Here is a 22,235-nt window from a genome sequence, read left to right as displayed (position 1 = left end):
TCAGATAATACTTTTATTCTGAACAACCATGACAATAGAAAGAAGTTCTTTCTCATAAATAGACAAGGCTAAGGACTTAGCCTAAGGGTTTACTGAAGAAGACAATTGGTATACTATCTTGCAGAAGTTTACGTACTCCTCTAGAGCATGCATCAGTTTCCAGTGTAAAGGGCTTGGATAAGTCTGGTAATGCCAGAACTATTGCAGAAGTCATTGCAGACTTGAGTGTAGAAAAGGCAATAGTGACATCATCACTCCAAAAGAAGGAATCCTTCTTGAGCACGTATGTGAGAGGTTTACAAATTGTTTCATAACCTTGGATGGAATTTATTTAGTATCCTGTAAGACCCAGAAAACCTCGAAGTTGTTTCAATGTCATGGGTTGAGGCTAACTCAGCACAGCAGCAGTTTTGTCAGGATCTGCAGCTACACCCTCAGCAGTGATGATATGGCCCAATTATTCCAGTTGGGGTTAAGCAAATGTACACTTGGACATCTTAGTAATTTTTTTTATAAGGAATGTTGTCGTAGTAATGACAAGGTAAGCTGGAGATGCTATAAATGATCTGCCATAGATGGACTATAGACCAAAATATCATCGAATAATACAAGAACATATTTTCTGAGAAATAGTTGAAACACTGCATTCATGAGTGTCTGAAAGGTTGCAGGGGCATTACCCGAAATTTATAATGGCCATGGTGAGTGCGAAAAGCAGTTTCCGAAATATTAAGTTCATATACTTTGATGTGATGATGATACCCAGAATGTAAATAAATCTTAGAAAAAACCTTTGTACCATTCAATTTATCTAGCAATTCATCTATTAGAGGTATCATAAACTTTCCTTTTATAGTTAGGTCATTTAGCTTGCGATAATCAACACAAATCTCCATGTACCATCTTTATTCTTGACTAGAAATATGAGAGAAGCAAATGGGATATGACTCTGTTGTACAACTCCAGTAGAAAGCATGTCCTTCACCAAAATCTCAACCACAGACTATGAATATATGAATATAAGGGTAAAATAGGGTCTTTGAGATGCAGGAGTGGAGCCAACCTTCTGTGGAACTTTATGGTCTAAAGCTCTTGAGGGTGAAAGTTTAGTTGTTTCTCCAAAAACATCTGCAAATGTCCCTACTCTCTAGTAAAGCAAAGACTTCACTTAGAGTGATTGGAAAAAAGTCACCAATTATAGTTGGAGCCTTACTTATGATGAACTTTTTAAGAGAAGACCCACTATGAGACTAAGAGAATCTTTAGAAGAAATCCCCTGATGTATTATCTGGACGCCATAATGAAGAAAATAATTTTTCAGTTGGGCAAAGTTAAATACCACATCTCCCTGTTGACGTATCCAATCATCTCCTATACCATGTCACAACCACCAAGTGGCATAGCTCTCAAATCAGCCAAAATTCGGTACCCTTGCATCTCCCAGTGGACATTCTGGCACATTCCTTTGATAATTGTGCTATTACCATTTTTCACTGTAACAACCATATGACCAACATGAGACACATGAAGACCAAGTTTATCAGTTATGTTAGAGTTAATGAAGCAATGTGTACTACCACTATCAATCAAAACGATAATAGGAAATCTATTGAAACGACCAGATATGCGAATAGTGTCATGAGCCATTTTCCTTGTGAAGGCATGCAATGAAATTTTCTTAATAGTATCGCTACTAGATGGAGAATTTTTATGTACTTCTTCAGGAGATAAATCACTAGTGTCACTATTATCTTCCTCAGCAACAATTAACATGAATAATTGTTAAGATTTACAAATGTGACCAAGTCTATAAAATTCATCACAATTATAACGTAGACCTTTGTCTCTTCTATCATTCATTTGTATAGGAGTGAGCTTTTTGATGAGTGGTAATGAAGTGTTCGATGAAGTTTTAGTTGGTGTAGAAGGGTGAGTAATAATGGGGTTTGAAGAAGAAACATTGGGTTTACTGAAGTTTGCAGATGGGGAGGAAAAAAGGTCTGATAGCATATGGTGGGTGGGAAACAGATAAAGGTGTAAAGTAAAATGGTTTAGTGGTTTATTTCATTGATCTGGGGTTATGATTTACTAAAGCTTGCTGCATTCGATCCAAGTAAAATGCTCTATAAGTATTCTATGGATTAAAGATTTGTCTTGTTGTGCGAGTTTCTTCTTTCAGGCCACTTATAAAATTGAGTGTATAGATACTCTCAGGGAGAGATAGATTGTTAGCGACCATAGAACTTTATAATGCTCAAACTGGTCATAATAATCCTCAACAATAGTTGTTTTTGAAACTTTATTAAGGCTACCCACATAATTATCATAAGCAACATCTTCAAAATCTTGCACATAAGTCCAAAACAAAAGTATATATCCCATAAAATCGATTGTTTACCTTGGTGATAATTCATAAACCATGAATCAACTTTCGAGTCAAAATGAATCGGTGCCATATCCACTCGTTCCAAGTCAGGAAATTTATACAGATAGAAGTATCTTTCAAACTGAAGAACCCAACCATGAGGATTAGTACCATTAAATCTCAGAAAATCTACTTTAGGAGTGCGGGAAAATTTACCAGATTCTCTGTACACATGTTCTTGTTTATATCATGAAACCCATTAAAGGAATTTCCAGGACTGATATGAGAACCAAAAACTGAACCCGGATCTAACCTCTCAATGGAAAGTGGTGGTATATGTTGATCGATTCTGAACATCTTACATAGGCCAACAACCTAAGAATCCAATTGGTGAAAAACCAGAATCCAAGGTTTGAACCTCAGAATCCAATTTCTGAAAACACGAATCCAATTTGATAAAACAAGAATTCAACTCATTCAAAGTTTTCGTATTTTGTTGAACAATGACGGAAAGGTCTTTAACGGTGGGTTTATCGGGAATAAACATGATAACAGGTTCCAGGAGTGAATCTGATACCAATTGCAGTGTAACTGGATGTACAACTACAAGATGATAAGAGTAGAAGAGTTACTTTCTCTCTGATGAATAGAGACTTCACTTTCTATTCAAAGCAAATAATTTTCATTGATAAATTTCAGGCGTTACAGTGATTGTTCTTAAATAGCATACTGTAATAATTACATCTCAACAGCTATTGTTACATCAACCGAAAATACGAAACTCGAGAAAATAACCATAATAGTAATTAATCTTATTTTCTCTTTAAACTATCTTCATCCAGAAGTTACTAATAATAAGGATTAATTCCAATACAAATATGCAGATACATGACCGATAGTTTTGGCTAGAACATTTTGCCTGCTTAACAAGTTCTTGCTTTTCCATCCTTCGAGTCTCCCTTCTATCTTATCAACAAAACTATCAAAACAAGCCATCTTCAATTTATTAATAAAGTGGAGAGCACCTAAGCACTTCATTTAAAGAGATTTTCTTGGACTTTTAAAATGTTGTTATTGTTTTTTTTTCCAAAACTATTTTTAACATTGGGAGAGAAGAAAATGTCAGACTTGGAAAAGTTGATTATTTGACCTGAAGCTTTACCATAGATTTCCAGAGTGGCCAACATACCTCACTATGTTTGATAATGGCTTTGTCATAGATGAGATAGCCATCCGCAAAGAGCAAATGACTACTATCAAGATTTTGGGGAGAAGTTTAAAATCAAAGATGATGTCCAAGTTTTTGGCATAGGATATGGGTCTGAAAAAGAATTCTACGCGTATTATGAAAAGATAAGGAGAAAGAGAATTTCCTTACCTTGAAATTGGATGCTAACACACTGGAAAATAAGGTTGCACCACTTATCTCAGAACTTCATTTATTCCAGAATAGCCACGAGGAAAAACCATCCAACTCTGTCAAACATGAGAACCCATTAGATGGTCCAGAGCTTCGTGGAACATCATTATGAAGCATCGTGGAACAATATTGGTCGTGGAATTTAAAACGTTTCCACTTTCCATACCATATATACCCGTAAAAAGATCAAGTCAGTCAACATTAGTCAAACAAAAGGCTTCCCTTCCAGTAGCAGCAGTGCGGCACTAGAAGTAGAAATTTGTGAGAGGGTGTTAGTTGTTAATCCTCTGACAGATAAAACTGATGATTAGACTAGTTAAACTTCAAAAAAAACATTATAAACCAGTTTGTAGCTTAATCAGAGAACTAGTTCTAAAGAGTGAGACAGGCAGAAAGAAGAGTGAGAGAGGATGCAGATAGGTGAGAAATGGACGAAAGCAACACAGAAGAATATACAAAAGTTAAAACCAACCAAAATACAAAAGAAAAACTACAACTATAACCATACACCTACATGAATCTTGATTTCAGTTTAATAGTTGAGAAATTAAAAGTTAAAGAAAATGGGTTTGGTAAACAAAGAAGAAACAACCAACAACAACAACAGAAACACAGTAGCATCATCATCAGCAGCAAGTACAGTAAAATCAAACAACAAAAACAAGGCAATTGCACAGTATAATGCAGATGCAAGGCTATTTTCAAGGTTTGAACAATCAGCTGAATCAGGTAAATCATTTGATTACACAAAATCAATTAAATCAGTACCTGATAATTCTGTATCACAAGAAGAGATGACTGCCTATTTATCTAGAATTCAAAGAGGTGGTCAAATACAACCTTTTGGTTGTATGCTTACTGTTGAAGAACCTACATTTCTAATCATTGCTTATAGTGAAAACGCTACTGATTTATTATTAGGGTTAGGTTTCGATGATAATAGAACTGATGTACTAGTGACTACATCAAAATTTGATGGTGGTTTGATTGGTGTTGATGCTCGTACCCTTTTTACGCCTTCCTCTGGTGCTTCTTTGGTCAAGGCTGTGGCTTCTAGAGAGATTTCTTTGCAAAATCCTATATGGGTTCATTCTAAGAGTACTCAGAAGCCGTTTTACGCCATACTCCATAGAATTGATGTTGGAATTGTTATTGATTTGGAGCCAGCTAAGTTGGGTGACCCTGCTTTTTCTATTGCGGGTGTGGTGCAGTCACAAAAACTCGCTGTTCGAGCAATTTCACGTTTACAGTCTCTTCCTGGAGGAGACATTGGTGTTTTATGTGATACTGTGGTGCAAAATGTTCAGGAGCTTACTGGTTATGATAGGGTCATGGTTTATAAGTTTCACGAGGACGAACATGGTGAAGTGGTTTCTGAAATCAGGAGATCCGACTTAGAGCCGTATTTAGGATTACATTATCCAGCCACAGATATCCCTCAGGCAGCACGATTTCTGTTCAAGCAGAACCGTGTCAGAATGATTTGTGATTGCCATGCAAAACCCGTTAGTATAGTGCAGAGTGAAGCATTGGAACAGCCTTTGTGTTTGGTTAACTCGACTCTTCGATCCCCCCATGGTTGTCACACACAGTATATGGCCAATATGGGTAGCATTGCTTCGTTGGTCTTAGCTGTTATTGTTAATAGTGGGAACAACTCGAAGACAAAGCTTTGGGGTTTACTAGTATGCCACCACAGTTCCCGCCGTTGCATACCATTTCCTGTTCGTTATGCTTGTGAGTTTCTCATGCAGGCGTTTGGGCTTCAGTTGAATATGGAGCTTCAAATGGCTGCACAACTATGTGAGAAGAAGATTCTTAAGATGCAAACCTTGTTATGTGATATGCTTCTCAGAGACTCTCCCGTGGGGATCGTGACTCAGTCTCCAAACATCATGGACCTCGTGAAGTGTGATGGAGCTGCATTACACTATGGAGGAATGTGTTGGGTATTGGGTGTTACACCAAATGAAACGCAGATAAAGGATATCTTGGAGTGGTTGCTTACTTTTAGCAGGGACTCCACAGGATTTTGCACTGATAGTTTAGCTGATGCTGGTTATCCAGGTGCCAGTTTACTTGGTGATGCCGTGTGTGGTATGGCTGCCGCAAGGATTACATTGAAGGACTTCCTGTTCTGGTTCAGATCTCACACGGCAAAGGAAGTCAAATGGGGAGGAGCAAAGCATCATCCTGACAATAAAGATGATGGTGGGAGAATGCACCCTAGGTCGTCATTCAAGGCCTTCCTTGAAGTGGTAAAATGCAGGAGCTTGCCGTGGGAGGTACCTGATATGAATGCTATTTACTCCTTACAACTTATACTGCGAGGTTCGATACAGGATGGCGAAGAAACTGTTGCTAAAACAATAATCCAAGCCGAGCAGAATGATATGGAAACGGAAGGGATGATGCAAGAACTCAGTTCAGTGGCATCCGAGATGGTAAGACTGATTGAAACTGCAACTGCACCCATTTTAGCTGTTGATTCAGCCGGGCTCATCAATGGATGGAATGCTAAAGCTGCTGAATTGACAGGGTTAGCTGTTACTGAAGCAATGGGAAAGTCCCTGGTGAATGAGCTTGTCCATAAGGAATCACGCGTAGTAGTAGAAAATCATTTATCCCGTGCTTTGCGAGGTACGTGTTACTTGTAAAAATAGCAAGTGAAGATGTAGTGTCTTCAGTCTACCAGCAAAGGAGTATTTTAGCTCTTACCTTTCTGTCTAAATCTTGTTTTAGGTTTCTTGTCTCCCCAGCTAACTGGATTTGCTTTTTGATCTGTTTTATTGTCATAGGAGAGGAGGATAAAAATATTGAGCTAAAGCTAAGGATATTTGGACCGAAAGAGAAAGTAGAGTATGTGCATATCTTGGCAAATGCCTGCTCCAGTAGAGATTACACTACTAATGTGGTTGGAGTTTGCTTTATAGGCCAAGATGTCACTGAAGAGAAATTGGTGACGGATAAATTTGTCCGCTTGCAACGGGATTATGAGGCTGTTATTCAAAGTCCTAATTCGTTGATCCCACCTATATTTGCTTCGGATGAGAACACTTGCTGTTGTGAGTGGAATGCAGCAATGGAAAAGCTGACTGGTTGGTTAAGGGGGGAAGTTATCGGGAAAATGCTTCTAAGGGAAATATTTGGGGATTTTTGTGAGCTTAAAAGTCAAGATGCACTTACCAGATTTACGATTCTCTTGTATCGTGCTATTGGTGGCCAAGACACTGAGAGGTCCCCTTTTTCTTTCTTCAATAAGAAAGGAGCATATGTTGAGGTTCTCCTAACAGCAAACATGAGGGTTGACGCAAGTGGACATACTATTGGTTGTTTCTGCTTCCTTCAGGACCTAGTGCATGATAATGCGGAAATTCCTTTACAAATACAAACTCAACAGGACCAGAAGTGCTTTCAGAGAAAGTTGGCATATCTTCAGCAAGGGATGAAAACTCCTCTGGACGGCATAAGGTTTACCCACCAACTTTTGGAGAATAGTGCTATTTCAGATGATCAGAAGCAAGTCCTTGAGACCAGTGAAGCATGTGAAAGACAAATTATTGCCATCGTAGAAGATATGCAGTTCAGAAGTAATGAGGAGGGGTAAGTATCTCAATTATTTCTTAGTGGGGGTCTAATACTGTAGTCTACTTAACTCCCCCCACTTCGTTACTTTCAAAAGTACCTATGGACCGCAACAAAAGAAATCCAAATTAGACTTCTCTACTTTGTAATTCCTATATCTCAGCTGTTAAGGTAAACTTAATACTAATAGGCCAAACAGTGGATAGCTTTAGCCCAAACTCAGTGTGATTTGGATATCGTTCTTCGCTTGCATTCTCGTTTGTTTGATCCTATTAATCTAGGAGTATTTAAGCTAGGCTCTGCAGCCTGGATAAGTTTTTAGCATAGTTTGGTATTATCTCCTTAAAAAAATGATATTGGCTTATCCACAGATCTTCAGACAGCAAGGGAATGACAAGTTTATAATGAACATGAATCATTATGGATAAATGTGTGCAGCATTGTTCTAAGCATCTGAGTTCTCTTTTCTTTTCTTTTTTGGCAGTTGTACAAAGCTAAACAAGACTGAGTTTCTGTTGGGATGTGTTATGGATGCTGTTGTTAGTCAAGTAATGATTTTGTTGCAGGAAAAGAATTTACAGCTAATTCACGACATTCCGGAGAAGATTAAAACAGTTCATTTATATGGTGATCAAATTAGACTTCAGCAGGTGCTGTCAGATTTCCTGCTGAACACTGTGCAGCATGCACCGTCTCCGGGTGGCTGGGTAGAAATCAAGATCTCGTTCAATTTGAAGCTTACAGATGATGGGATTGAGCTTTTGCAATTGGAGTTCAGGTACAATAATCATGGCCAAGCCCATTTCTCATTTACTAGATTTATTAGTGAGCTACGATTGGTAGATGAGAGGTCTAGCAACTTGACGTTCTTGAAAAGTTTGGAGATGCACTAGTGTTCTCTTAATATCTTTTCCTTTAGTTCACAAAGTTGAAGAATTACGTGTAGTAAATAGTCTGTTCCAGTGAATCCTTTGATGTAGGGGCGCCTTGTTGTCTTATTTGTTTTAGGCCCGTTGTTGTCTATTTGTTTTAGGGATACAAATGGTTAGTCTGACATTAGCCAGTTAAAGGCCAAAAACACGAACCTTTTATTAATCTGATATGACTTGCTTCTATATTTTTCTATGCATCTCTATTTCACTGTTAGAACCTCTGCATGAGGATGAAAATGGGGTGGTTGTTGCTGATTCCAACTTTCTTCTTATGTTCTTGATACACATGTAGAATGACTCACCCAGGTAAAGGACTGCCTCAAGAAATTGTGCAAGATATGTTCGAAAAAGATGGAGGTCGGTCCTCAACAGCTACACAAGAAGGTCTTTGTCTAAGCATGTCCCGTAAGCTTCTTCATCTGATGAATGGTGATGTTCAATATATCAGGGAGGCTACCAGGTGCTACTTCCTCATTCAGGTTGGATTCCAAAGTATTACTACTTAAAAGAGCATATGCAAGAATAGGAACAAGCAGTCATACATGATATGATTCAGGTTATTTAATGAATTTTGGAAAACATCTGTGACCTCAAGTTAAGCTATCAATATCTCAACCTCATACGGAGTTTCAGAAATCAGCACTAGCTGATTTTGCTCAACTATTCAGGATTAATCAGTATGTGAAGAAGAAAAAAAAGTAAAAATAAAATGTCTCCATTTTATTGCAATCAATAATGATTCTATCTTATCCAAACTAGAATCTAACCAGTTGTACTTGTAGAAACCAAACTGGTGCATCTTTTTAGCTGAAAATTTTGTAATATTATGAATATCTGTAAATTATTAGTGTTGATATGTGACAAGGACCAACACTGTAAAAGCATTTTGTTTTATAAAGGGTATTTTGTACTTATCTTCGCCTAAGTTGCTTATTGTGTGATAAAGAAACACTGGTGTGAAATCCCCACTGGGATACGATGGCTTTCTTAAAGGAAACTGCAGCAAAACGTTGACATTTGGAACCGGCTCAAACTATTCCGGGTGTATATTCAGGGGTGCATTACAATGCACACAGAGCATAATCTCTAGCTAGTCTGGGTCCAATGGCTTTATTTTTCTTGTATTTGTTGTTTGATCTCTCATGTGATCTGAACACTTTTGAGTTATGAAGTATTGGGGGTACTCCATTTGGGTGACGTCGTATCTGAATCTGGCTCATGTCTGAATGTCAGGACAGTTCATTTTACCAATTTTTTTTAAATTGTTGTTGCAGTAGAATAAACTAAACTGGTAATTATATCTTCTTCTCTGGTAAGTTTCAGAGTAGTAGTACACTAGTACTGTCCCGAGTGAGACCCAAGAAGTGCGGCGCAAATGGGTTTGGATCACATCACCGCAACTCACAAGGCATCAATGTGAGCATTAATTGCATGGCACTACGCTTCTCTAATCTAATCTAATCTCTACACTCTACTTCAACATCCCTGTACCTGTACTATTTATAGGTCACCTCTAGCTCCTTAATTCTCATCCAAACACTTAACAATTCTCTCTAATTCCTCATTCTTTCTGTCTCTTCTTCTTCTTCTTCCACAAGAAGAACATTACTCGAGGTTGGTTTCTTTTTTCTCTTCTTTGTCAAGTTGAAGAATTTGTCTTTTGTTCACTTCCATTTTAGATAAGTGACTCTGCTTATAATCATTGGTATTTGGTACACGAGCTTGTTTGTCTTTTTGTTAATTCAACTCGGGATTGAGTCGGTCCGAGTCAGATACTATGTTCTTGATTTTGTGTGATCCAGCTGGTCTGATTCAGACGCTTTTTCTGAGTCATGTATAATCCAAATTGGTTAGTCTAGCTTACTTCGGATTGTGTTTACTTGGGGTTATTGCAGAAATTAGATAGAGTGTTAAGAGACTGTTTTTGTGATATAGTTCCAAGATGAGAGGAACGACAATGATGCTGCTGTTATTAGTAGGAGTGCTAGCATGTTTTGGTGCTGTCATGGTAGTGGAAGCAGAAGACCCATACAGATATTTCACTTGGACTGTTACCTATGGTACCATTAGCCCTCTTGGTAAACCTCAAAAGGTAATAAACTAAACCAAATCTCGCGTCTCTTAATTCACTGCCATCGATACTTAGCAACTATTTCTTACCTTGTTTTGCAGGGAATTCTCATCAATGGACAGTTCCCTGGTCCAAGACTCGACTGTGTCACCAACGACAACCTTATTATTAATGTCATTAACAAGATTGATGAACCTTTCCTCCTTACATGGTAAGCTCAAACCTTTTTCTTTTTCTAAAATGCTTTGTAAATTTGGTACTGACTGTATTTCTCTATAGGAATGGGATCAAGAACAGAAAGACTATATGGCAAGATGGAGTACTTGGAAGCAATTGCCCAATCCTTCCGGGCCATAACTTCACATACCATCTTCAAGTCAAAGATCAAATTGGAACATTCATGTATTTCCCTTCACTACAAATGCACAAAGCTTCCGGCGGCTACGGAGGAATCAACATGTATACTCGCCCCAAGATCCCTCTCCCATTTGCCGAACCATCTGGTGATTTCCATTTACTCATTGGTGACTGGTACAAGGCTGGCCACAAGGCATTGCAGAATATTTTGGACTATGGGAAAAAGCTTGCTTTTCCAGATGGTTTGATTATTAACGGAATGCAAAACGGAATTGAGATCCAGGGAGATCCAGGGAAAACCTATATGATCAGGGTATCAAATGCTGGTTTGTCAACTTCAATCAACTTTAGGATTCAAGGTCATAAAATGAGGCTGGTTGAAATGGAAGGATCTCATACAGTTCAAGAATGGTACGATTCTCTTGATATCCATGTCGGTCAGTCACTCGCTGTTCTTATCACGTTAAATCAGAAAGCTAAAGGTTACTACGTCGTTGCTTCATCGCGGTTTGCCATCCCTGTACTCACTTCCACTGGATTACTTAAGTACTCCAACTCCAGGGAGAAAGCTTCAGGTGCTAAGCCAATTGGTCCAACTACCCATGTTCACTGGTCCTTGAAACAAGCTCGATCTTTCAGGTTAAAATTCTTGTCTTGTGAATGTAAATTCAGGGAGACTTCTCTGATAATTTCATTTTCTTCTTAACCAATTTGGTTTTGAATGATATGCAGATGGAATTTGACAGCGAGTGCAGCAAGACCCAACCCTCAAGGGGCATACCACTATGGTAGTGTCAAGCCAACCAGGATACTTCATCTAGCTAACTCTGAGGTTAAAATTAATGGCAAATTGCGATATGCAATTAACGGGATGTCATACGTGAACCCTGATACTCCATTGAAATTAGCTGATTATTTCGACATTCCTGGAGTATTCGACTTGAAAACATTCAAGAATAAAACTCAAGCTGGTCCTGCTAAACTAGGAACTCCTGTAGTTGGACTTTGGCTTCATGACTATGTCGAAATTATCTTCAATAACAATGAAAACACCATTCAATCTTGGCATCTTTCTGGTACCGATGGCTGGGTCGTCGGGTATGCTACCAACCTCTCTCTCTATATATATGGTCTTTTCTTCATGTGATGCTTTGATATGACTCTGTACTTGCCTACATAAGCTAATGAATAAAACTGCAGGTATGGACCTAAGAAGTGGACAGCAGCACAAAGGAAATTCTACAATTTAGTGGATGCTGCAACAAGATACACAATCCAAGTATACCCAAAATCATGGACAGCAATGCTAGTACCATTTGACAACAAAGGAATGTGGAATTTGAGGTCGGCAATCTGGCCAAGAAGGTACCTAGGACAGGAATTATATATCAGAGTATGGAACGAGGAGAAGAGTCCTTTCACTGAATACGAAATCCCTGCAAATGCAATTCTTTGCGGTAAAGCCAGGGGTAAGCACATCTAGGCCGTGCACTTGATTCTACAGCTACTAGCTAGTAGTACCACTCTATATAGTTAGCTTAGCTAGTTACCCTTATTGTTATATGTGTTAGTACGATCCAATACCGCGATTATGAAAGCGGATTGTTTTCTTTCCGTTCGTTTCTTTTTATGTTAAGTGTAATTTCTCTGACTAATTTTTTGCGGTCACACTCACGGTAGTGTGACTTGCTGAAAAATGTAGCCAAGAAGAATATTTTTAATTTCTAGGAATTAGGATGTTGGTGAGATTGAAACTCGTCGTTAGCCGCTCTACTAGCATCAGCTAGAGAAGAAGATTAATCAAAATAAAGCAGTTTTTTTAATTTGTCCAGTGATATTTAATTGTTTATCCGGGGGCATGGTTCCCAAAAGAAAACATATGATGTTGAGCAAAGAAATTCTATTTGATTGAACCATTTGATGGCTTCCATTCTTAAATTCTTTGCTCTATATTTATTTTTTCAACCAGATTGAATCTTGATGTTAATCATTACAAATTGAATCAAATAGAAAATCCAAATCCAAATGAGAAAAATCATTACAAATTGAGAAAAATTGATTGGCTAGATAAATATGATGCAGCAAATCATGGCCAACTGTGCTTCAAAAAAGAAAATGACCGCCTGAATAATCCCCATTTTCCATGACATCAAACCACTTGATAAACAAGAATCGAAAGATTATGGGTTTTAAAAATCTCCTCCATGGAGGGTTTTTGATTGTATACGCAAAACTTGTTTGTTTTCTGCTATCCAATATTTGATCGTCTAACATCGTTTTCATCCTAAATGGTTTCAATTGTTGTTGCATATAACCAACCTTTCTAAAGTTCTGAAAAGAAAAAAGATTAAGAGAAATAGAGGTGTAGGTCATGCAATTTGATCAGGGGTTAATGAAAGGGTTAACAAGGATCTTCTCATAAAGATTAATTTGATCAAACCAGCGTTCGGTTAATCCTTGTTTCCTACAAAATTTAAATTTTTAATTCCACCCCAAATGTTTCCCTGCACGGATCATTTTCCTCCCTCCTATTAACAGCATTCCTCCGTTTCTATAGTTTATTCAAGGGCCAATTACAGAATGGTCATATTTTTTGTAATTCGGTCACAAAATAATCATATTTTTGTAATTCATTTATAAAATGGTCTTTTTCCATCCGATTTAACACTTTTGAATAAAATAGTGTTATATTTTCCGAAAATACCCTCCGTCGCAATACCCTTCCTAATTAACTAATTGGTTGAAGTGGTGGTGATGAAGCGGTGGTGGTGGTTGAAGCTTAAGAATCTCTACTAAACCCCGAAGGGAAAGCGGTGAACCCTTTGGGTGAATGCGGTGTAACGATCCTGAATGCGGTGTAATGAACCTGAATGCGATTTTATGATTCTGAATGCGGATATGTAAGCGGCACCACCACCACCTACAAATAGCACAATCGTCAAAAAAATTATAATGAAAGCAAAAGTTAAAATTGTGTATGGCCTTGTTTGGTAACCATTATGATTATCTATTTATGATTATAGATAATCATAAACTGAAAAATGATTATATCATAATCATTTTTGAAATAAATTTTAACAAACAACTTTTTGGAATAATTGATTATCAAAAAATGAAAAATGATTAAAATGAGAAGTTGTTTGGTACACATGTTTATCATTATCATTTTAGTGTTTTTTCTATAAACCACACCACACAAATTTAATTATAGATCTTCAATACACCAGCAGTTTGATTTTAGCTAGTTTCGGTATCGAAACCTGTACATGGCATCGGCAATTTCATCTCTCACGTGATTCATTTCACTTCTTCTTTGTTGATGTGCGTACATACCACTAAACGTTGGTTCATCAGGCGGGGATGTATCAATATCTATGACATTTTCTTCATTTGCATAATATGCAAACAGTTCATCAGACTTGGATTCCGTCCTAATGAAATTGTGGATTGCACATGTTGCTATTAATATTTGTACCTGGGTGTTGTATGGAAATGAGGCAGGATCCCTCAAAATTGGAAAGCGAGATTTAAGAACTCCAAAGCTTCGCTCGATTGCATTCCTTAACGAAGAATGCCCAAAATTAAACAAGTCCTTTGCAGTGAACCTTCCATTGCTTCCTCTTCTACAGTCATGTAAGTGATAACGAACTCCCCGATATGGAGCAAGAAAACCAGGCATGTTTGGATATCCAACATCAACAACATAATACTTTCCTAAAAATGTAGACAATGTCAGAGAATATTCAGCAACAATAACATTTTTAGTCACAATACAAGTAGAGGGAATTCACAAGAAGGAAACGCATTCTGGTCAGAAAGAAGACATGGTACACAAACAACAATGGTTTAGGTTCTAAGCTATTCATGCTTATAATCCAGGACTTGACATATTGTACTTCGAAAAGTTGAAATGAAAACTGCCATTAGATACTACTATACATTCAATCCATTGAATAGACCAAAGAAAACCCACAAAATTATAAGACTCTTACTAACACAACTTGTTTTAAAGACTATTATAAAAGGTGCAAACTCATATACTGAATTACTGCGTATATTCCATTTTTCCAAAAACGTAAGTAGTATATGCACATTTATGATTTATGTAACAAGTTAGCATTGAAAGGTGAGACCTATCTTACTGACCATATTACATTTTGCCGGCTTAATATCTTACTGCCTCGCCTTAGAGATTTGATCCTGGTTAAATAACAAATAGGCCGGTGCCATACATATATGTTGGCAACCAAAGAAAGCGGAAATTCAAAATAAATAATGGCGCACACTGAAATTTCTAAAGATTATAAATTAATCACCAAAAACAGACCTTAGAGATGTTTCGTAGAAGCAACCCACGACACTTACACAAAATGAGCGACAATGACATAAAGCTATTGTTGTTACTATTGGAACAACTTAAATTTCTAGGCCGAGTTCCACTACAATACTAGTTCTACCCAAATAAAAAGACTAACTATACTGGTGACTCAATGTATCAATCCAGACTTCTTGAAATGCAACTAAATCTGCTTCCACTATGGCGTGTTCCAAGCTTAGTGATACACTTTCTAAACAGCATTCATTTTGAATATATAGACATATGGTAATCAAAAGTTGGGATACAATCGACAATACATAGCATACAATCGACAATGCAATACCAATGACAAAGCAAAAGAGAGTACAGATTCATTGAACAACTATCTCAAATCCGGATACAAAAAAAAATCATGTAGTTTGAGGTTCATATGATAAGCAAAATGTATAGCAAAATTAACTAACCTTCAGGGGCATGAGGAAACATCAGACTTCTATTACTCAAAGCTTCCCATAAAATTCTTGAGTCATTTGCAGATCATTCCCATCCAGCGTAGATATATGTGAATTTCAAATCAAACGAACATACTGCCATCACGTTTTGCGATATATTTACTTTCCTATCGAAGTATGGTGTTTGTTGGGCTAGTGGTACAATCACTTTAATATGTGTTCCGTCTATAGCGCCAATACAATCCTATAAAATATTTATGGAAATTTAAATTATAAGTTAAAAATGAGAAGAAAAAAAAGACAAAGCTAGAAGAGATATCATCTGACGTACCTTGAACCATGAGAAATATTTAGAGTTGTTGAGTATTTCAGCTGGAGTCTCAGAAAAAGAAGGAGGTTTTATAAGTTCCTTGGAAAGTTCCATGATGGCTCTCAATACTTCATTGAAGTATCTTCTTATAGTTTCACCGGAATGTTGAAATCTTTCTTGTAACATTCTATTATCTTCTTTATGTCCAATTGTGAGTAGGAAAATCGCCAACTGCTCTTCTATGGTAACCCATCGTCTGTCACGTAAAAGTTCTCTTTCTCTTAAAATGTGAGTCAACCTTAAGAAAACAAATTTCTCCATGCGATACTTCTCATAACATCTACGGGGATGGCCGTGCAAAATCTCTTGCATGTGTTGATGTCCTGTAAGTATAGAAGTTCTACAGGGTTCCTTACATATGCGACCCTTAACGTTTTCGATAACTGCTGCAACCACAAGTAATAAGGTGCGTTCTTCAAGCTCTTCTTCGGAGTCCATATCCTAATATATACAAACAATTGGTAAGACTCAGTAAGAGGGAAACTAAAGAAGAGTAAATTGAACTAAATTGAATATAGAGTAGGAAAAATAGAGAACAATAGAATAAACAGGTTATCAATTTAAAACTAGTTCTCATGCCTCATATACAACCAGAATTCAAAGGAAAGAGCAAGTGCATTAATCAGAACATATGCATTAGAACCAGTTGCAGTTGAACCGCCAAAAATGGTACACAACTCTTCATAGATAGGGCAGCCATTTGTCTTATACTTTTTTTTATCCGGGTTTTCCTACGTCAAAACATTACAAAGTATCTAATAACTACTGCCCACAATAATTCACAAATCAAAATACAACCTACAATAAAAACAAAGAGGGTGATGTCAATTAAATTTACCCCAAGATATGCATCCCACACTCCTTCATCGTCAACTATAATCTTTTTATCTTCTGAATCCCATTCAAAGCCACTAAGGGACATAAGTTTCTTCATGTCATTGTGTCTAACCCTCAACACATTATACCTATTCTTAATTTGATCCATAGTAAAACTCTGTCCATTTTTCTTGTTGAATTCATCTTTTACTTCAATCCAAGCTTCTTTCACAAATGATTTAGGCTTCTTACCACAAAGTATTTGAACGATCAAAAGTTCACATAGGCTTTTTTCCAAACTATCACCATTTGGCAGTTTCAGTCGACATTCTAATGAACCCAATTTTTAAGAAAATGTTAGTAAATACCAGTCGGGCAATTTCACAAACAGTTGGTGGGATTTCCAAAATCAAGAGCAGAGCAAAACACTTGACATACTAAATTGAGATTAACAAAGAAAAAATTGAAAACCCACTAAAGAAAACTTACCTAATTTTGATTTTGATACGAAGTTCTTCAAATTTTGAAGAAGATGAATTCACCACCTTAGTTTGGGTTTCAACAGAAATGTGAGAGAAGATCGAGATTAATCGTCGAGATTCGAGTTGCTGATGAACAGATAACAGAGGAGAGTAGACGATTGATGAAATCAGAGAGGAGAGAAATCAGATCTAGGGTTTTTCTTCCCCATTTTTCTTATCTAGTTCCCCTCTCTCAGTTAGTTTTTATCGAAAATAAATAGAAAAAAAAAAGGAAACCCGAATTTTTGTTTATAAAAATGAGAATCGATTATTTTAACTTTTAAAAACAAGTTTTAGTTGTGTAAAGAAATAATTGATTTTTTAGATTATGTTTAAAATAACTGATTATTATAATTGTTACAAAACACCCTCAGAATTGATTATTATAATTATAATGGCGTATGACCTCATAATCAATTATTTTAATCGTTACCAAACAGCCCCTATGAAGGGATAAATACGAAGGACAAATAGGTAATTTCATTAACATATTTAACTGTGAGTCACCACTTAACTCTCTTTTTAACGGAAGTATGATCATTTTGTTAATAGTTTGTAATAGTAGGATGCTTACTAGGATTGTTTTGTACATTTTCCTTGATTCCACCAAGAACAACCGATTTTGGATCACAATCGAGGCCGTTCATAGTCTCTTTCTCTAATCGTTGGATTATAAACTTTTGTACTATATATTATCTTTTAGGTTTTTTTAGGCTATTCTGAAACTGTGTTTACTGGTCAAAGAGGGAGAAGGATCGTGAATACTTCGAGCGGAAGAAGAGAAGATTTATAAATACAGAGAGAAAGAGGGTGAGAAAGTTTGTGGCGTTTTTGATACACAGTTTTTTGATCGGCGATTTACGGTTATATGTTCAAATCCAAAAGCTTAAGAAGAATCAGAACAGTCAGGTATGATCAATGTTCGTGTTAAAAAAAAATTTCGGAAGCATTTGTTTAAATTTTGAGATTGTACTAAAATAAGTGGTTAACTTTTCTCTTTTATTTGATCAATTTTAATGATCAAAAGAATTGTAAAACAGATATTTTAATTAGTTTATATACTATTATTAAGGGAGAGTCATTCTTAAGATTCTAGAACTGATACGATGAGGTAATAATTTGGATACATTTTAATATTTTATGAATTATTTTGCTTAATTTTATTGATTGCCGTTTTTAGTAAACTAAGGATTGCATTCTAAATTTTACATCTTATTAGCAGCGGATTAGATTTCTATCAGAGGGAAGATTCGGGGTCTACTTCCCGGATTATTAGAACATGACGTGCGATCCGCTCACAGACTGTGTTTGACAGAGTCTCACGTAAAGTCATTCTTTCATTTCTTCCACCATTCTGTAACAAAAGAAATCCTTAATAATTATAGATCGATGATATTTTTTCAGGAAGTGCTGTATTGGTTATCTTGATTCTAATAGAACACTTCATTGACTGAAAAATAGACTAGTCATCAAATAAGACTCTCCGTAGATCCATCAGTTGATAAACTTTTAATTTCATAGAAAATGGAAGATGAATTCGAGAGGAAGATATCTGTTAAGAGGAGAGGAGATATAGAAAAAAGAGGAAAAATCATGAGAAAATTTTAGGGCCTGTTTGGTACAGTTTTGAAAAACAGTTTTCAAAAATAGTTTTCCACTGTTTTAAAAACATACCCTTTTTTCCTTGTTTTCATTTTCTAAAAATTGTTTGGTAAACTGTTTTTGAAAACAAGGAAAACCAACTAAATCGGATCAAATGTAAAGATTCATCTAAGAGATAGTGATATTAGCCATGACTCACTTGCAGTCATTCCCCATCTCTTACTTTGTTCTGAAAAGAAGAAAAGAATAAAGAAAAGAAAAAAAGAGAAAACACAGAAAACAATAATTTGTTGTTTTCATTTTTTTGTTTTTAAAAACAGAAAACAGATAGAAAACATTTTCTGAAAATGTCCTTACCAAACGCTGTTTTTGAAAACTATACCAAACAGGACCTTAGCATTTCGAATCTGGTCATGGGTTAACCTATAAATCCGCATGTTCTATCAAATAATCCTAGCCATTCAAAATAGAAGAAATCAACGGTCCGGCGAGGTTGTGATAAAGTCCGTGAGACAAGACTCTGTGAGCGGATCGCGACTCATACTATATGTATATACAAATACAAAGGGTTAGAGCATCCACAGTGGACGAGTATAACCAAAAATTTGGGATGAGATCGTAACACAGTGGGACGGAGTAAAGATCAAATCCCAACCAAAGATCAAATTCCAGACCAAATATGGTCGCGACCAAATCCCAAATTCTAATATAGTCGGGCGTAAATTTAAAGTACGCTTGTTGCTGGGCGTAAATTTAAAGTACGCTTGTTAACGGGCGGAGATTTAAATTACGCCCGATGAAAATTCAAATTAAATAAAAAAGAAAAAGAATGAGGCGGACTTTTAAAGTCCGCCTGATGAAAGTTACAAAGAATGGGGCGGACTTTTAAAGTCCGCCTGATGAAATTTTAATGGGGCGGACTTTTAAAGTCCGCCTGATGAAATTTACAAAAAATGGGGCGGACTTTTAAAGTCCGCCTGACGAAATTTTAATTATGTACCGTTGCGTCACAACACGGACTAAACCCAAAATTTGGTCTTTTTTTTGATCTTTGATCTTTGGTTTTGATCGCACCACTGCAGTTGCTCTTAGGAGAAGGAAGTTATCATATATTTTAACCTTTATATACTATATACATGACCTCATATGATAGGGGTAGGAGAAGGAAGTTATCATCTTAGGTAATAGCAGGCTGTGGGCTTCCCAAGCACAGAGGAAAGGAAAGAAAATGTCAGGTATGTTCATAACTCCTATTTTTTGTATTAAAAATTAATTGTTTAACATATTTGTATGAGATTTTATTGCACCCTTTATTTTTTTTTAATTGGTTATTATTTTTATTTATTTTTGAATCTTATTACACCTTGTTCCTTCGTTAACCTGAAAAACAATCGATTAAACAAAAATAAATTAATTAATAGAGTCCTGATATGGTAGAGCAACTAGGCTATATATGCCACCTAGGAAACAAAAAGGGAGGGATAATAATTTTATCTACCCATTGATATTTTTGATTAACATAGAATAGTGGTCCCTAACACTATACCTAAGTACTTTAGCTTCGGATTTAAAGTCCCTAACACTTCACCTAAGTATTTTAACTTGGGATTTATGGTCCCTAACACTACACCGAAGTATTTTAGCTTAGGATTTATGTTGCTATAGGGGTTTGATCCCCAACCTTCACTATGGGAGGAAGTTTGAGAACAACCTGTTTATATTTATTTATGTTAATATCCTAAGAAAGCTTGAGAATCATTAGATCACTTGATGTTTCTCATTGAATTTATCTAACCTCTTTATATTTATTTATGTTAATATTGGGAGGACAGTGGAGTCTCTTCCCTCAGATATCATATTGGACATTTTTTCACGGGTTCCTACTGAGTTTGTTTCTGAGTGCAAATTAGTATACAAAAAGAGGCTTACACTCATCCAAGAGAGCGGAACTCACTTTACAAATTTGCACTTTAGTCTCCAGCTTAAACATCTCTACGGTGGTGATGGCGACAACGATAATAATATAGCTGTTAAGGTGGAGGAAAGTCTCTATTTTGCATGTTGCATTGAAGATGTATGTGCGGCACCGTTACTTTTCTATGGGGGACATATTGGTGCTCGGGTTAGCTTTGATGAACAATACTTCTACCGGAAAAAATTGAAAAGGATCAATAATCCTCCTCTACTTATTAATCATTTATTGCTGAACTTTGTTGGCTCGTGCAATGGTTTGATGTGCATAAATATACAGTACCATCTAACTATTGATCCCATTTATATTTTTAATCCTGTCACCAGAGAATATGTTTATCTTCCTAAACTAGTCGTAAAGAAGGATGATGTTGACCCGACTGATCCTGACCGCATAGAAGGAGTGGTTGGGATGATCGATTGCATATCATATGGATTCGGGTATGTTAGTTCCACTAATGAGTATAAGGTTGTTAGAATCAACTATCCTAACTTTTTCTGGAGAAGGTTACGTCGAAGTATACACACTTAGTAGTGGTTGTGGATGGAGAAGCAAAGGTACAACTTCCATGGCGCTGTTTACAAGTGTTGCAGGTACCTACGCGAATAATGTTATTTATTGGATGACGGATAAAAATGTCGTGGCTTTCGATTTGGTTGAGGAAGATTTTTGATTGCTCCCTTGGCCTCCTGGTATGATTAACCGTTGCCGTAAAGCTGAAATCCATGGACTCCTAACATTTGGAGGTCACTTGTGTCTTTACGTCGACACATCATGAATGGAAATATGTTCCTTGAATAAAAGAGGCAACCAAAGTAGCTGCACGCAGGAGACTTGGAGTCTTGACTTTGATATAGATTATGAAGCGGTTGTAGGAGGTTCTCGTTATTGATTGTTCGAACCAATCGTACTTACCAAGAAGGAAGAAAACATATTCATATATGATGAAACTGCACTTTACTGTTATGATGTGAAAACAGATACATTGAAACTGATTTCTGATAGTGATGAAGCTTCAGTTGAGTACTTCGTCGCTCTCAAAGCAATTTCCCATGTAAATACTTTGCTTCACTTGCAGCCATAGGAGAAAAAACCAAGAGATATATGCTTGGTGATACATGGGAAACTTGTTAATCAGCTGCCAGGAGGATACTTGGGCGGGATTTCACTATTTTAACGTTTATTAGTGAATGTGTGTTGGTTATATGACATTAAAAATGGAGAGATGTTGTGATTGTGTTTGGTCCACTTGTTCTATTATGATCATGTTGTTTTACTATCATCTTAATAATAATAATAATAATATAATTGCATCAATTCAATACTTCTGAGTAGCTTTCCCGATAAACTTCATTGACAGTCGAGAAATTTATTTAAGCCGGTACTCCCACTAGCTCATAGGCACCAAGTGTGGTATATATCCATACTAATTGGGGTGTGGAATAAAACGAAGA

The 22,235-nt window shown here is 36.5% G+C and overlaps 4 protein-coding genes across 7 annotated transcripts; 3 read left to right on the top strand and 1 right to left on the bottom strand.

Annotated features, from left to right (window-relative positions):
- Positions 1 to 4,001: 4,001 nt before the first annotated feature.
- LOC113289752 (phytochrome E-like) lies at positions 4,002 to 9,214 on the top strand. The gene is made up of 4 exons (XM_026539120.1): positions 4,002 to 6,425; positions 6,584 to 7,388; positions 7,855 to 8,148; positions 8,595 to 9,214. The coding sequence occupies exons 1-4, from the start codon at positions 4,349 to 4,351 to the stop codon at positions 8,806 to 8,808; spliced, it is 3,390 nt and encodes a 1,129-aa protein (XP_026394905.1). The 5' UTR covers positions 4,002 to 4,348; the 3' UTR covers positions 8,809 to 9,214.
- Positions 9,215 to 9,854: 640 nt separating this feature from the next.
- On the top strand, positions 9,855 to 12,601 carry LOC113286291 (L-ascorbate oxidase homolog). Of its 3 annotated transcripts, none has more exons than XM_026534952.1 (6): positions 9,855 to 9,916; positions 10,198 to 10,394; positions 10,475 to 10,584; positions 10,653 to 11,369; positions 11,463 to 11,828; positions 11,931 to 12,601. In XM_026534952.1, the coding sequence occupies exons 2-6, from the start codon at positions 10,245 to 10,247 to the stop codon at positions 12,211 to 12,213; spliced, it is 1,626 nt and encodes a 541-aa protein (XP_026390737.1). In that variant the 5' UTR covers positions 9,855 to 9,916; positions 10,198 to 10,244; the 3' UTR covers positions 12,214 to 12,601. The 3 variants fall into 3 exon arrangements, with proteins under 3 accessions (XP_026390737.1, XP_026390738.1, XP_026390736.1); XM_026534953.1 differs by having other exon boundaries at positions 9,875 to 9,916; positions 10,238 to 10,394; XM_026534951.1 differs by lacking the exon at positions 9,855 to 9,916 and adding an exon at positions 9,938 to 10,151 and having other exon boundaries at positions 10,238 to 10,394.
- A 3,835-nt stretch (positions 12,602 to 16,436) lies between these two features.
- Positions 16,437 to 17,854, bottom strand: LOC113291636. The gene is made up of 3 exons (XM_026541146.1): positions 17,782 to 17,854; positions 16,709 to 17,016; positions 16,437 to 16,601 (listed from the first exon to the last, which is right to left on the bottom strand). The coding sequence occupies exons 1-3, from the start codon at positions 17,852 to 17,854 to the stop codon at positions 16,437 to 16,439; spliced, it is 546 nt and encodes a 181-aa protein (XP_026396931.1).
- An 88-nt stretch (positions 17,855 to 17,942) lies between these two features.
- LOC113289751 (F-box protein At3g07870-like) lies at positions 17,943 to 22,022 on the top strand. 2 transcript variants are annotated; one of them, XM_026539119.1, is made up of 3 exons: positions 17,943 to 18,116; positions 19,963 to 20,044; positions 20,642 to 22,022. In XM_026539119.1, exons 2-3 carry the CDS (start codon positions 20,038 to 20,040, stop codon positions 21,310 to 21,312), a joined length of 678 nt encoding a protein of 225 aa, XP_026394904.1. In that variant the 5' UTR covers positions 17,943 to 18,116; positions 19,963 to 20,037; the 3' UTR covers positions 21,313 to 22,022. The 2 variants fall into 2 exon arrangements, 1 of the variants encoding a protein (XP_026394904.1); XR_003331096.1 differs by lacking the exons at positions 19,963 to 20,044; positions 20,642 to 22,022 and adding an exon at positions 18,430 to 18,902.
- Positions 22,023 to 22,235: the final 213 nt, after the last annotated feature.

This window comes from Papaver somniferum, chromosome 6 (genome assembly GCF_003573695.1).
Source record: "Papaver somniferum cultivar HN1 chromosome 6, ASM357369v1, whole genome shotgun sequence".
NCBI lineage: Eukaryota > Viridiplantae > Streptophyta > Magnoliopsida > Ranunculales > Papaveraceae > Papaver > Papaver somniferum.
This window is presented reverse-complemented; position numbering and strand designations above follow the sequence as displayed.

Excerpts from the sequence above, each read along its gene's own strand:
- LOC113291636 (XM_026541146.1), bottom strand. The coding sequence starts at position 17,854 with ATGAACGGCCTCGATTGTGATCCAAAATCGGTTGTTCTTGGTGGAATC. Across the intron at positions 17,017-17,781 it reads AAATGTACAAAACAATCCTA|AATGTCGACTGAAACTGCCA; the intron begins GTAAGCATCCTA and ends TGGGTTCATTAG. Across the intron at positions 16,602-16,708 it reads TGTGGGATGCATATCTTGGG|GAAAACCCGGATAAAAAAAA; the intron begins GTAAATTTAATT and ends GTTTTGACGTAG.
- LOC113286291 (XM_026534951.1), top strand. Across the intron at positions 10,585-10,652 it reads GAACCTTTCCTCCTTACATG|GAATGGGATCAAGAACAGAA; the intron begins GTAAGCTCAAAC and ends ATTTCTCTATAG. Across the intron at positions 11,829-11,930 it reads ACCGATGGCTGGGTCGTCGG|GTATGGACCTAAGAAGTGGA; the intron begins GTATGCTACCAA and ends ATAAAACTGCAG.
- LOC113289752 (XM_026539120.1), top strand. The coding sequence starts at position 4,349 with ATGGGTTTGGTAAACAAAGAAGAAACAACCAACAACAACAACAGAAAC. Across the intron at positions 6,426-6,583 it reads TTTATCCCGTGCTTTGCGAG|GAGAGGAGGATAAAAATATT; the intron begins GTACGTGTTACT and ends TTATTGTCATAG. Across the intron at positions 7,389-7,854 it reads TTCAGAAGTAATGAGGAGGG|TTGTACAAAGCTAAACAAGA; the intron begins GTAAGTATCTCA and ends CTTTTTTGGCAG.